At 40.4% G+C, this 13,661-nt stretch overlaps 1 protein-coding gene across 2 annotated transcripts in view; it reads left to right on the forward strand.

Moving 5' to 3' along the window:
• Positions 1–7,484: 7,484 nt before the first annotated feature.
• Positions 7,485–13,661, forward strand: part of ZDHHC8 (zDHHC palmitoyltransferase 8) — a gene marked incomplete at both ends in the record, with an annotated part of 111,449 nt that continues 105,272 nt past the window's right edge. For both annotated transcript variants that reach the window (XM_084272205.1, XM_084272206.1), the window contains one exon: positions 7,485–7,588. In XM_084272205.1, coding sequence (XP_084128331.1) covers positions 7,485–7,588 — 104 coding nt within the window. The remainder of the gene's footprint in view (positions 7,589–13,661) is intronic.

Here is a 13,661-nt window from a genome sequence, read left to right on the forward strand (position 1 = left end):
GAATGCCTTAGTCTCTTAAACGAAAGGATCTAAATCATTAGTCTTGTCACTTAGAAATCATAGGTGTGCTGTTCTACAAATTAAAAAGCAGTAAGTATTTTTAAAATGGATGTTGATGAAATAAGGCTTTTTTGTAAGTCATGCTAACAGTAAACTCTTCCATATGTAACATAGACTACAAAGCTTTATACTTCTGGAGTTCTAGCTGATGTGCTTGTCCCCTCTGCCCAGGTCACCAGGTATTCCTGCCTTCACACTGTCCTCACTGTTAACAAGGTTACTGAGAAAGGAACCTCATGTGACTTGTGTGGCAGTAGGGTATCTTAAATAATAACTTGGCTTAAAAATTGAAATAGTCCTTTCACAAAAAATGGGCTTGTAGTGCAGAAGTTCCTTCCTGAGTTTGGGCTGCTGCTGAAGTATGTTAGGTGCCTCCTGCTTCTTTCTGTGATGGCAATAACTTCAGCATCTGACCCTGTGTGAAGCTATTGTATCAGTAAAAATGGATCATGCAGAAACATCTTTAATTCACTGTTCAGACATGGTACAAAAGCTTGACTGAATCTTTAATTTCTGCACTTTACAGGGATGTGTTGAAACTTGATTTGTCTCTAGGATTCTACAGACAGATTGGAATCTATGCTATTTTAACACCTGCAGTTTAATAGTGGCTACTTTCCTTTTTACTCCCAGTGAGGCAAGGTAACTCCTAGCATGTTTAATTGTAGACTAAAATAATGGGGAATATAGTTTTGTTAATGCAGCTGGCTAGAGAATAGTCTTTTTAAGCACTTCTGACTTCAATAACAGGGTTATTGAGAATATGTCTGAATCTTAAAAGAAGCACGAGTGATGTTTTTAAAGAGGTTTTAATCCATTTTCAGTAAAGATTGAAACCACAGTAGGATTACTAAAGCATTGCTGAGTGCTAACCTGCAGTTTGTACAAATTCTACTTGCTTTGAGTGCAGAAAGATGCTGTATAGCTAGGCTTAATAACCCGGCAGTTGTCGCTACTAATGGTTTTGTGTGGCTAAAGCTGAATGGATGAGTGTCTGAGGACACCTGAATTATGAATTTGATGTAGAAATAGTTACATTTTTATAAGCATCAAATAGTATCTTCTTAACAGGTAGTTAAAGTCTTAAAATAGACTTAAGGGGGTTTTAATTATAAAATGGATTCAAAACAGTACTTTCAAAATCCCCTGCTAATTCACTGGAAGACTGTACTAATAGGGGTGTGGGTTTTTTTTCTCCAGGCATAAGCTTGCATTAATGATACGAAATGTCTCATTCACAAATTGCAAACACCCCAATTTGCTGTATTTTAATACTGTAAATGATTTTTTTCCCTGTGTAATAAGGTAGCTTGTATAAACAAGTCCTCTGTGATACCAAAAGTCAGAAAATTAAAATTCTTCTGAACATTGTACAGACACAAGAATGTTGTGAATCTTTATTTCTGATGCAACATGTTCAAGAAATACCTTTATGTAAAGAACAAAAATATAGAATCATAGAATATGTACAGTTGGAAGGGACCTTTAGAGGTCACCTAGTCCAACCTGCCCTGAAGTAAGCAGGGACATCTTCATCATAAGAGTCTGAATAGTTTTTTCCATTTGTTTACTAAATGTCTTAGAACTTGTTTAAATTAAAAAATTGAAGGGTTTAACTGAAAAATAAAGGATTTATTCGTATGTATCCCTTCATCATGGAAAGAACTGACAGTGCAGTACAGAGGTGTGAGGTTTGGAGGTACAACAGCTCTTTCCTCACTTGGTTTGCTGTGTAGATGTGTGGGGAAGTACTTGGTTCAGGAAGCAGCTGCAGTACTCCTGTAGTCCAGGCTGACTGTACCAGTTAAGAGTATGGATTTCCCAGTTTGCACATGATGTGTCTGGAGAGTGGATGCTGTGCTTTATGGCTGATGATGCATCATGCTGAACTCTGACTTCCCACAAGAGAAATGCTAATGCCTTGTGCTGCTTCATCTCTCAATGCATTCCCTTGAATAACTTAATGAAAAAGTTTAAGTTACTAGAGACTTTTATCTAAAAGAAAGATTGACATGGTGTTGAGAATTCAACTCAATACCTTATTAGTACAGAACTGTAGCTATTTTTGTAGAAATGGAGGTTGCAGGGGGGGATATGTTTTTTTAAAGGCAGTTTATGATGTTACTTCCTGTACAGACTGCTACTGGCTTTAAACACTGAGTACCTAAACAGTGGTGTCATTATTTAAAAAACTCAAACCTCCAATTAAGTCTCTATAGTTATCCTCATTTATGCCTTTCTATTTCCAATACATCCAACTGTTCTGGTTGGTCCACCTTGTTTCTAGCAAGCTGTATTTTCTAAAGAGGCTTTGGCAAGGTAGTGTCTTAATTTTGATTAGCCAAAGTAACTTCGAAGTGTTCTCAAATTGCTGAGGTCTTGTCTATGTGTAAACCAGTGCAAGTTTGCTAAAGTGATGTGTGTATCAAGGATTTTCTTTTCATTTTTGTTTCTGTAAAGGGTTATTTAGTTTATTTTAAAGGTCTTCCTAATTAGATTTAGCTGGAATTACTCTTTTGAAGTAGAAATAAGAGGAATTACCGGTCTTTCACTAAACTTAACTAAATCCCTAACAATGTATCATTTTCAGAGTCAGGAGATAATGAAACCTAGCTGCAACAGATCAGAGTTATTTTGTTTGATGAAGGAAGAAAAGTTTGAAGTATTCGACTGTAGAGTGGATTGTACATGTGAGTGATTTCTCAGACTGTAGTTCATGTGTAAACAAGTGTTCTCCAGCAAGCATTTTATGCAGTTAAACACAAATCTTAAAGCTGTAAAAACTCACAAGCAAAAGAGCAAAAACCCCTCCTTATTTCAGAGATGAATATTTACTCCTATCTATAGCTATGCATCACATTTATGACCACTGGTGCATTTTTCCAATATGCAAATTTAAGTCTGGAATATCTTTGTCCACTTCTGTCACATTAGACATTAACCACTGACTTAAGGCCTGTTCATTATTAAAAGACTTGTTTGTGTAACTAGTTTGCTATAGTCTCCTAGTGAAAATGTGGCCTACATTAGATCCTTAAATAGAAATATTTTAAGTGTTAATGGTGAAGCTAAGGTTTGTGGGGCACAGTTTGCCTGTTAAGCTTTAAAACATCTGTCATTTGTATTTGTTAAAGCACAAAACAGAGGCTAGCACAATTCTGGATTATGTCACCTACAGCAAACTTTATTTTGTGGAAGGTTTCTAACTACTGCAAGTGTTTAATGAACTTAGAGTCTTAAACTTGTTTAGAATTTTAAAGCTGGAGAAGTCCAGCTTGAAGACAGTCTTAACTACAAATTTACATCATCTGATTAATTGTATTACAGACATTAACTGTTGTATCACATTGTGAAATTTACTTAGGGGTTAACAGAGAAGCTCATGGTGTCATAAGTTCTTGCCATTCATTTTGTGCTGGCTGTCCTCATTTCAGGTAGCTAAAGTATATAGTCTTCTAATGCTGTTTTTCCAACAATTATAGCTATGTGAGCATCAGCAAAAGATGGATTAGACATGAAAAGGACTGAATACTTTGCCTTTAGAGGATATATCCCAAAGACTGTGCTACCTGGTACAATCAGAGTTACATTGCTTCACATAAATAGCACTTACCAGGTTTAATATTTTAATTTATTTACTGGTATGTGACCTGCTGTTGCTTTCTGAGTTTCAGCAACATCATTTAGAGCGATATTCCATCCTAGTGGAGGAGAATTATGCTTTATTAATGGTTTAAACAGGATAGTGAATCTTCAAAACTGTTCAGAGGCCCTCATCGTTCTAATATAAGGAGCTCTTTGTGGTTTAGAAATGGGTCTGTAAATCAGTCTTATAATAAATACAACTTTCCATGCTCCATCTCTGCAGTTAGGAGATACACTGTTCTGTGTAAATGCTGTTCCATGGAAAATACCTGTTGGTGGAATCTAGAAAATTAGGTAGGATATCTGTTCAGCTGCTGTGGTTGGCCCTCAGAGAAAAATCTTGCATGAAGACATACAATTACTAGCCATGCTCTGCCAGATTGTTTTTAGATTGTTCTTTGTAGCTGTATCAGTTCTTTGAGTAGTCCCTAAGTACTTACCTAACTCATGCTGCCATTGCTGTTTACATCAGTGCTGCCACAATCTTCTGTCACGCCAATCATGTACTGTGAATCCAGAAACTACAGTCCTTGAAACAAAGGTGTTTGAGGAGAGTGACTCTGAAACATGCTTACTCTGCTTTAGTCAAGTCTTCCACAGACATCCTTACTGTTTGAATGGTAAAGCCAACTCATGGCTGTACATAGATTTGCCTTTCAATAGTGAGATGGAATGATGTCCAGCAGTGCCTTATGCTGTCTTGAAAATAGACCGTTTTGAAGAACTGGAGCATTAGTGAGAAGGAAGTTAGGTGAGCTGTGGGAAGTGCTGGAGACCATGTTACAGAAACATACAGCTTTCTGATAGGTAACCTGCAAGGGGCTGCAGATTCTGCATAAGGCTATAGCCTTGTAACATGGAAACGCTGGTTCTGCATGACTGCGCTGCTGCACAGCAAAAGTGTCTTGATCCACAGGATGATTCTGCAGTGCAAACCAGGCTTGCAAAGTGATCCTTAGTATCAGTTGAGGTTTGGGGATGTGTGTTCTTGGTTTGAAAGCTGCTTTGTGCCCTGATACTGGGTACTTGAACTGTTGCCTTAAATGTCCCTCTCTGTGAGCGGGTTACATGATGGGGAGATTTAAAAAAAAAAAAAAAAAAAAAGAGGTGAAATTGGCTGTTGCTGAGCGTATCTCTCCAGAACAGGAATGGCAGGAAAGATTGGCCCTCTAAATAGAGGTGTTCCAGGGAGACAAGCATTAGTGTCAGTGCTAAAGGGAAAACTGTTCTAAAGGGTGGAAGAGGCAGGAGTACTGAATGCTCCCCACTTAGAAAGCTGCCTCTGAGAACCGTGCTTTCTACAGAGATGAGAATCCTTATAGGAAAATACAATAGAAAGTAATGAGGTTCAGAGAAGAGTGGGAATAGTCTCCTTAAGAATAACTCCTGTGTTTTGCATCAAGGAATGGTACTGTCCCAGAAAGGCTTTGTCTTTAAAAAGAATGAAATTTAAGTAAATCGCCAGCTTCCAAATATGTATCCTAAAATGATCTCGTGCTTTTTGCTCCCTCATGCTTCTTAGAAACTTGACAGGATGCTTCTCTTGCTCACCTAGAAAGGAAACTTGTGTGCCCATGCTAAAAATGCAGATCTGACTGTCACTGAGGAGATAACATCTTTACTGTTTTCAAGGCTGACAAAATGCATTTGTGTAAGCCTCTTACTGTCTGCTACAGGATGCCAACCAAACTTCATAAAGTTCACAAACTTCTTAAGGTAACATTTTCCAGTTTTAAAATATAAATATCAGTGGAAAAATAATCAGGGTTCTGTTTGCAGATGAAATTCTTCACCAAGAATGCTGCCTGAGCTGATGAAAATGATAAGCCTGTGTCATGCAAGTGGCAGTAAGCTGACTCATGACCTGAGTGTATTGGGTGTTGCCCTGAAATGTATCTTCCAGTTTAATTTTGTTGAAAAGGAATCCAGTTACGTACTTTGAGACCACTCAGCAATATGCATCAAACTCTGGTAAGTGATGGTGATTGAGAGATTTACTTCCAAAGGACACTTGAGCTAATTTAATATGCTTGTGTGGATGTGCCTGAAGGCTTTCAGATTAGTATGCGGAGTTTGGTTCTGTGTAAAGCTGTTGACCTTTTGATTAGTTACAAGGATTTTAAGAATAATTTATTTCAGTAAACTGGTATGACAAGGAGTAGTGAATCATAGGAAGCAGTGTCCCCCAAGCATTCAAAACTAAAACTTAAGTAGATGTCATCCCTCCGTTTCCTCAAATAAACTGAATCTGGACTTAATTTTAAGTTGCCTTCTGGCTTTAGTCCTTTTGCATAAAATCTGGCACTTTAAAAGCTGTTCCTTAAATAATGTTTGGGGTTTGGTTTTTTTTAGGGGGACAGTTGTTAGCAAAAGCTGAGACTTCACATAACCATATGCCTTGAGGCTCGAACTTGCTGGATTTGCTTATAATAAAGCTGATGCTCACAATTTTCTTGCAGACTCTAAAGCTCAGGACCCTTACTTGCTTTTTTGTTGTGTTGTTCTGATCCTACTACCTCTAGGACTATGGAGCTTGTTTAGTCTCTTAAACTGGGGACTGCCAGTGGTTTTTCAGAACAGACATGGAGTATATGCCTTATAGGACAAGTTTGCTTTTAAGAACACCCAACAGAAGCTGCAAATGTTGTTGGCTTTTGTTGTCTTACTCCGTGGTTACTTTATCTGAGTGTTGGCAGCTGCAAATGGGGGATTAGCTGAGGGGACATAACAGGAGCCAGAGAGCAAGCTGCAGCTCTGGGTCATGAGCTCTGAACTGCCGAGGGGCCTGGAACCCTTCCTCTTGTCAGAGGATTTACTTCAGACTGGGCGCTTCTGGGTGGTGCCTCCTGACTGTGAACAGTGGAGCCATTCACACCCAGCTCTTCAGAAAGCGATTTGGTGAACTTTCAGCTGTTACCTTAAATTACCTCTTATTTCTGCCTCCTGATGCTAACGTATAGATTTTACAGTAACAGGGTATGGTGCAATGTGAGCTTCTTTATTAATCCTGGTTACATTTCGTGGAGTGCGGCGGTTCTCTTAGTACTGTGAATCCCGGTTTAGCTGACTAAACTGTAAGGTTTTATTCGCTGAGCTAGCAATGCACAGCTTGTGTCCAGCTTAACTAGTTCTGAATTTACTGCAGGCCCTGATCCTGCAATACGCTCCTCCTGCACAGCCCCTCTCCTTCACGCCGAGTTCAGCAGGGTGCCGCAGCGCCTTGCAGAACCGAGGTATTCTGCAACCCACCTCTAGCGCGCTGCTGCCGAGCGAACAGTTAAATCCCTTTAATGTCCCACAAAGAGCCTTGCAGAGCTCAATCAAGAGCTGCGGGGTTGGTTTTTTCTTTTTTTGCCTGCTCCCCCCCCCCCTTGTAAGAGGGAGAGAATCGGATCCACCCTGTGCGCAAGGGCTGCTGCGGCGGATGGGTGCCCGGTGCGGGAGGGACCATCCCCGCTGCGCCCCGAGCGGCGGTGGCTCACGCCGCCCCCGGGAGCCGGCGCTGCCCGCCTGGCCCTGCCTCCCGCAGCTCCGCGGGGCGCCGCGCTGCCTGCGCGCCCCCGTCTCCCCGCAGCGCTACCTTAAGGGGCTGGTTGACATCAGCCGAGTGGGCTGGGCGGTGTGGGTGGGATTTCCTGTGCTGGAGGTCAGCTGCTCCCCGTCCCTCTCCCGTCCCTCCCTGCCGCCCGGGTCCCGCTCTCCCCGCGCCGGAGGGTCCCCGCATCCTCCCGGCTCCCTCCTCTCGGGTTGGATTTACATAGTGATGTGTAAGCTACAGGATGCCCAGCAGCACTGGAAAGAGGTTTAAACCTACTAAATACATCCCTGTCTCCACAGCAGCTGCCTTATTAGTGGGTTCGACTACTTTATTTTTTGTTTTCACGTAAGTACCGCTCTGGCGGAGGGGGGCCCGGGCTGGGGCCGCCCGGCCTGGCGGGGGGAGGCGGCTGGGCTTGACAGCTCCCCCGGGCCCTGCCGCTGCTGGTCCCGCTCCCTGCTGTCCCTTCCCGGCTTTGGTTTGCAGAGGCTTATTATGTTTCCGTATCATAAAATGTGTCTGACATGCAGATCCACCATTTCATGGCATATAAACCCTATCAGAGTCCTGCAGCTGCCGGCTCTGTACATCAAAGATGCCAGTTAACCGCAGCCCCCTCTCCCCCGTCTGTGCAAGCGGAGCTGGTGAGAGAAATGCATCTCCAGCCACAGCCGCCCTGGTGCCGACAGGCGTGAATCCAGCCTGTGTTCGGTCTGGCCAGAGCCTCCTCTGCTTCAGGAGGGGGAGCTGGCCTTGAATCTCTCCTGTGTTTCGGGGTTTCTCCGGCAGAGCCTTTCGAGGTGGAAGGAATCCTAAGCATTACAGATTCTGCATATTTTTATGTAACTGTTGCTAAAAGCCTGAGGATCTAATGAACAGATTTAAATTTGCTTGAAGGAGGGAGGGGGAAACTTTTTTTTCCCCTCCCTGTTTCCTCTTTTCTCATTCCCCTCTCCATTAAATGCAAAACTGAGCTCTGGCAGTCGGCTTGCAGATCTCCTGTAGTTATATTAATATGTGAGCGGTGTAGTGCTTTAGCTTTTTGTTTCCTCTCCCTTTATATAAACTTGAGTTATGTAGATCGCTAACCCTTCCAGTGCTGGGGTAACGGCAGCTTCCCTGCAGAGGCGTTGGTATTTTGGGAACTGTGCTGAAATGAGCTTTAACTGAGCTGATTTTTGGGAAGGTGGAGAGATTGCTTTGGGATTTTAAGATTTATTGTTTTGCTTATTTTGAAACCGCTTGCCTTGTTCGCCATTGCTAATTTTTAACTGAGCTCAGTGAAGCTGTTGGAAGCAGAAGGCAGTGTAACAGTGGGAGTATGTGTCTATGTCTTTATCCTTCTTGGTTTGGCTGTGATATGTTTCTCGATGTTTCAAAATGCTCGTTCCTGGTATGGTAATCTTAACGCAGGATTTCAGAATAAAATGCAAATGTTGTTTTGTCTAACAGCTTCTCAAATCGGAACAGGTTTTGACACTGAGTTATGCTCTTGACTAACTGTGACTTGATTTCTTGTTGCTTGTTTTTAATGCATTTGATCTGAAAGGATTTACCAGTGCTTCATGATATTACACTGTTTCAAGAGCTGGTACAAGCCCCAAGAACTGGTACAACTATAAGCCTATCATTCATCATTTGGGCATCTAATTATAGTTTGGTGCTCACGGGCAAACACAAGACAGAAGTTGGCTTCAGCGATGAACTTGGGTGACACTGGTGTTGTGAATATCTTTTAAATAGTTTCATAGTCCAGAAAAAAAGGGGTGGGTGTGTGTCTTAATGCCAGCATTATATTTGTCCTGCATCCTGAGAAATGGATGTATGCTAAGGTTGTTTTGGAAGCTGTATGTTTGTTTTCACATGATACTTCCAATGTAGAGCTACAAATTGCTTAGTGATGTAAGACTTTCCTGGTAACACAGTTGTTGTTGAAACATCCTTTTGGCAGCAGGACATCAACTGAGATGTTCGTTTTAGAATTTGTTACTGTACGGAAGAAGCAATTGACTGTAGTGTATTACTGAATCTCAGTCTTAACTCTGCTCCCTCTGTTATCAGTGAATAATTACATGCAAAATGAAGTATTTTTAGGAGCTCTCCATATTGTAACTTGGCCTGTGCATCTTGAAGTGTTAGTAAATTTTTTGAGGACTGTCCCAGACATACGTTCTCTGCTGCTGCCAAGTCTTGTGTGTAATAAAAGTAACACATAATTGAGCAACTGTTGTCAGGCAGTATCTGAAGTCCTGACCATTCAAAAATACTCAGATGAATTTGTATTGAATTGCTGTTGTTTTTTATACTGAGCAGTTTTAGTAGAAAGTGTCTTTATCTTGGCATCAAAATGAGTTGGATCTAGGAGAGTGGTGTCTGTTGTATGGTGATGGGGTTTTTTTCCCTTTCCTGGGCATCTCCATTTTTTTCTCTTTCACAGGCAATATTTTGTGTCCTGAAGATCTTGTTCTTGTGATATGTTATTCAAGACTGAGATAGACCTGTCTTTTCAGGGGTGTTGATTTGCACAAGTCTTCTGGTATTAGGTAGATCACTGACATGCAGCAGTTGAGGCAGCGGCCTTAAAGTGTTTTAAGCGGTGTTACTGACACAATCCATGCTTGTTTGTCACAGCACAAGAACTTTACCAGATGAATATTTACATGTGTTTCTATTAATTATTTGTGTCATTAAGTTCTAAGGCTGCTATGTCTCTTAATGAACTTAGCTGTGCATAAATAAACTGATAATGGATGTGACTTAGATATTAAATTTTGGATGCTCTGTGGGATATCAGAGACTTGAGCAACTTCAGTCTGGTGGAACTGAATAATGGAGGTTAATATGTGTGGAAAATGGAATAACAACCTTCTTTTAACCACTCACTAAATAGGAAACAAACAGGGGGTTGGGGCAACACATTTCAACATACGGGACTGAAACCCATTTCAGAGTAACATGTATGAAGAGGTTCTGACTCAGCTTTCTTCCTAGACATGTTTGTGGGCTCAAGCCACATGTTATGAGTGTCTTCTGCTTGGTGAAAAGTTCTTTGAACTTGAAGGCCAGGGTTTGCTTTTTAGCAGTGTATACTTTATTTTTAGCTTTTTCTCCAGACAACTTTGCTTAATAGCAGAGCATAAAGAGTGTCTGAAATACACAGTGCCCACTATTAGTTCATGGTGTTGATCACTAGTATTCTTGTACTGTAATTTGGGAAAATTCCATGATAGATTCTGCTTTATTCTTTTTCCTCAGCTTACTGCTCAGGATTCCCTGTATCACTGTTTTATTCTTTCTGGTTTTATGAGGGGGAACGAAACTATTTAGCTATCAAGATTATTGCCTGGAAAGGCAACTAAACATTGCAGTTGTATTATTGCAGGCTTTTAGCTCTCCATGTACATTCCTTTAATAATAAATACAGGCCTGTGAGTAGGTGGTCTAATTTGTCACAGTGGGAGAGTAAACAAGCATTAACATGATGCATTACAAAGGAACATATCAATAATGTTATATAGAATGATTAGGTTAATTTACTTATATTAACAAATCAAATGGCAGAATGAAGGAAGAACAAATTCTTCTTAACGTTGCAAGAATCCAGAGTGATTAAGTTGTTGTAGACCTGAACGTATTTTTATCAAAACATCTTTTTTCTTTGATTTGTCTCTTTTTTTTTTTTTTCGTTTTTGTTACAAATAACTATTTAACCTATGTCAGTGAAGTCTGGGCTCTTATGCCTTGAACCACCAACTGCTATGATGTAAACCTTAGTGTGTTCATCCAGTTCATACAAAGGACCCAATTCTTGTCAACTTCACATGTTATTTTATACTGTGTAACTTCCACAAGAATGCAGCTTAATTGTCAGTAAGCACAATGCTGTAAAGCATAATGTCACCCAGTGAACTATTATTCTGTTCTCTTCACCCATTTAAACTGTGCTGCTTAGTGTAGATTTTAGTGCTGAGAACCTCTGGGCTTAGCAGCTGCAATGCCTGTATCCACAGATTACACAGCAAGCTAAAAGTGTAAGGCTTTAAGGAAAAGCTTTGGCTCGTTTTAGTAAGGAGAAAAAAAGCTCTTCATTCTCTCTCTGAATATTGTAGACTAGAAATTTCTGATGAAGTACCCATTTCAGAGTGTTTTTTCTGTAGCATACAGTCACTTGAGCATCTTTGAAGTACGGCAGAAACACATAATTCATAAAAAAGGTCCAGGTCCCACTATTTCTTTGATATAATGGTAGAAGCACTGCTGCATATTGTTCCCTTAAATGGATAATAAAATGGGTCATTTTCTGGATGAAGTGAAAGCACAAGTAAGGGGAAAATTCATTCAGTCAATACTGAAAATGAGACTTCAACTTTGTTCTTAGAAGTCATAATGAGAGGCAATCACAGGTGTACACCACAGACAAGCAATTGGCACTCTAATGCAGTCTGTGCCACGAGGGAATTTAATATCGCTAACCAAAGAGCGATAAATTGGTGTAAGAGAGCAGCTGAAGTTGAAGGCACAGTAGGGATGGAAAGAAAATAGAGAAATAGCCTATCCCTTTGCTACTGAGATGGTAGAAGGAGTGTTGGGAAGAGTGGCTGGTAGACTGTAGGCTGGAAGAGTGGCTGGTAGACTCAATAGCAGGGCTGCTGAATTTACCATAGCAGGAAGGAAAGCATTTAAAGGAATTGTTGGTATTCTCACCTGATTGTGTGTTATGTTACTGTATTTTATGAACTAGAAAGACACAGCATTTCTGCAATGGCTTAAACATACAACTTAGCTCTATGTTAATTCCAATACACTTAGGATGCACTTACCAACTGAAATTATACGCACCCCCACAGCTATATAATCCTACACTGGAATAGCTCAAAATAAATATGTAACAGAGTTTAAAGTTGAAAAATATGGTAACTGTTCTGGTTGGCAGTTCATGGAAGTATATTATGTGTGTTCCTAAAATTCTTGAACAATTAGATCTCATCCTCCCATGAGTTCTATATCTTCATAGATCAAAAAAGGGAAAAGCGTCATCTGCTTTTTTGACTTGGGTTTGTTCAGTCACTTGCAAAGTTCAGGCTAATAGATTATCTTTGCTTTAGTGAATTTGATTTGTTTCCAAAAATGTTCTTCTTACCTAAAGTATTTTAAGGACTTCAGTGAGCTCCAGATATTCAGATGTTTGCTTCTGCCAGTTCAGTGTTCTGATTTCAGTTAGAAAAAAATACAAAATGTGATTTAAAATGGATAATACAGATGGTGTATAGCTTCATCTGTAATGCAGGTGGATGTTATGCCAGCCTAGAGGAAATAGAACTGGATGCTGATAAGTAGATGCACAAAAAAGGAAATAAAGATCATAGCTCAGATTGTTTAATCTGGAGATGCTGATAGACAGCATAAATTCTGCCTTGGAGTGTGATCTTACGGCCCTCTTACAGTTTGGCCTCTACCTAGTAACATCCTGAAGGCTGCTTGTGGATTTGGGTGTATGTAGCTCAGGTGGTTGTTGCTCTGTGACTCATGATGCCAGAAATTCAGGGTTTACTGCAGCATGTACAAAAGCACGTGGGAAACACTACCACTCCACTCATCCCCTTCCCCGTCATGCTAACTGAACAGTCATACCAGGTATCCTGGTAACTTTGAAGCCTCTGCTACACAGAGCTCATCTTGTCTGTTTCTGGTGTTTCTTAGGGATTCATTTGATCTTGGTAATGCTAACTGTGAAAAATAACAAATCCCCTCTTCTTGAACTTTCCACACCATACTTTACTATTTGGAATATTAACATATTTCTGCTTTATTTTATTTTATTTCTTCCCACATGTCAAATCAAGAAATTCCTGGAACTGTTAGGGAGCAGCTTCACAAAGTATACATTCACTGACAGCCAGGCAGATGACACTCTATAAAGGAAAAACAGGTGTGCAAAATACGTGTGTCAGTTTAATCAGGTGAATTTAAAAACTGACTTTACAAACAAACATTGATTTCAAATGGTGGAATTAGCCTCCTGAGATATCTTAACGATTTCTATCTTAAATACATCTTTAATGGCAGGTTTTCCCTGTCCAATCTACTTGCGATCCAGAAAAGGTGAGGCTTGCCATGTTGACCTGAGGCATCTCAGTTGTCATCTCTGTCAGCTTCTGAGAAATGTTTATTCTTGTTATGACAAAGAAATGTCCTTCTAAGCTGTGGCAGTTTCATCTTTGTATATAATTTTTGCAAAGAGAATCTAGACAAACTTGTCATGCAAGATGAAAAGACAGGTAATCTTGACAGGAAAATCCGTTTAACTGAAGTGTGAACAGTTTGGGGTTTGGTTGGGTTTTGTTTGTTGGGAGTTTTTTTAACACTGGAAGAGAACTCACTTTTACTGCTTTTAACTAGTTGGTTCTATCACCTTTGT

Source organism: Gallinula chloropus, assembly GCF_964237585.1.
Source record: "Gallinula chloropus genome assembly, chromosome: 17".
Taxonomy (NCBI): domain Eukaryota; kingdom Metazoa; phylum Chordata; class Aves; order Gruiformes; family Rallidae; genus Gallinula; species Gallinula chloropus.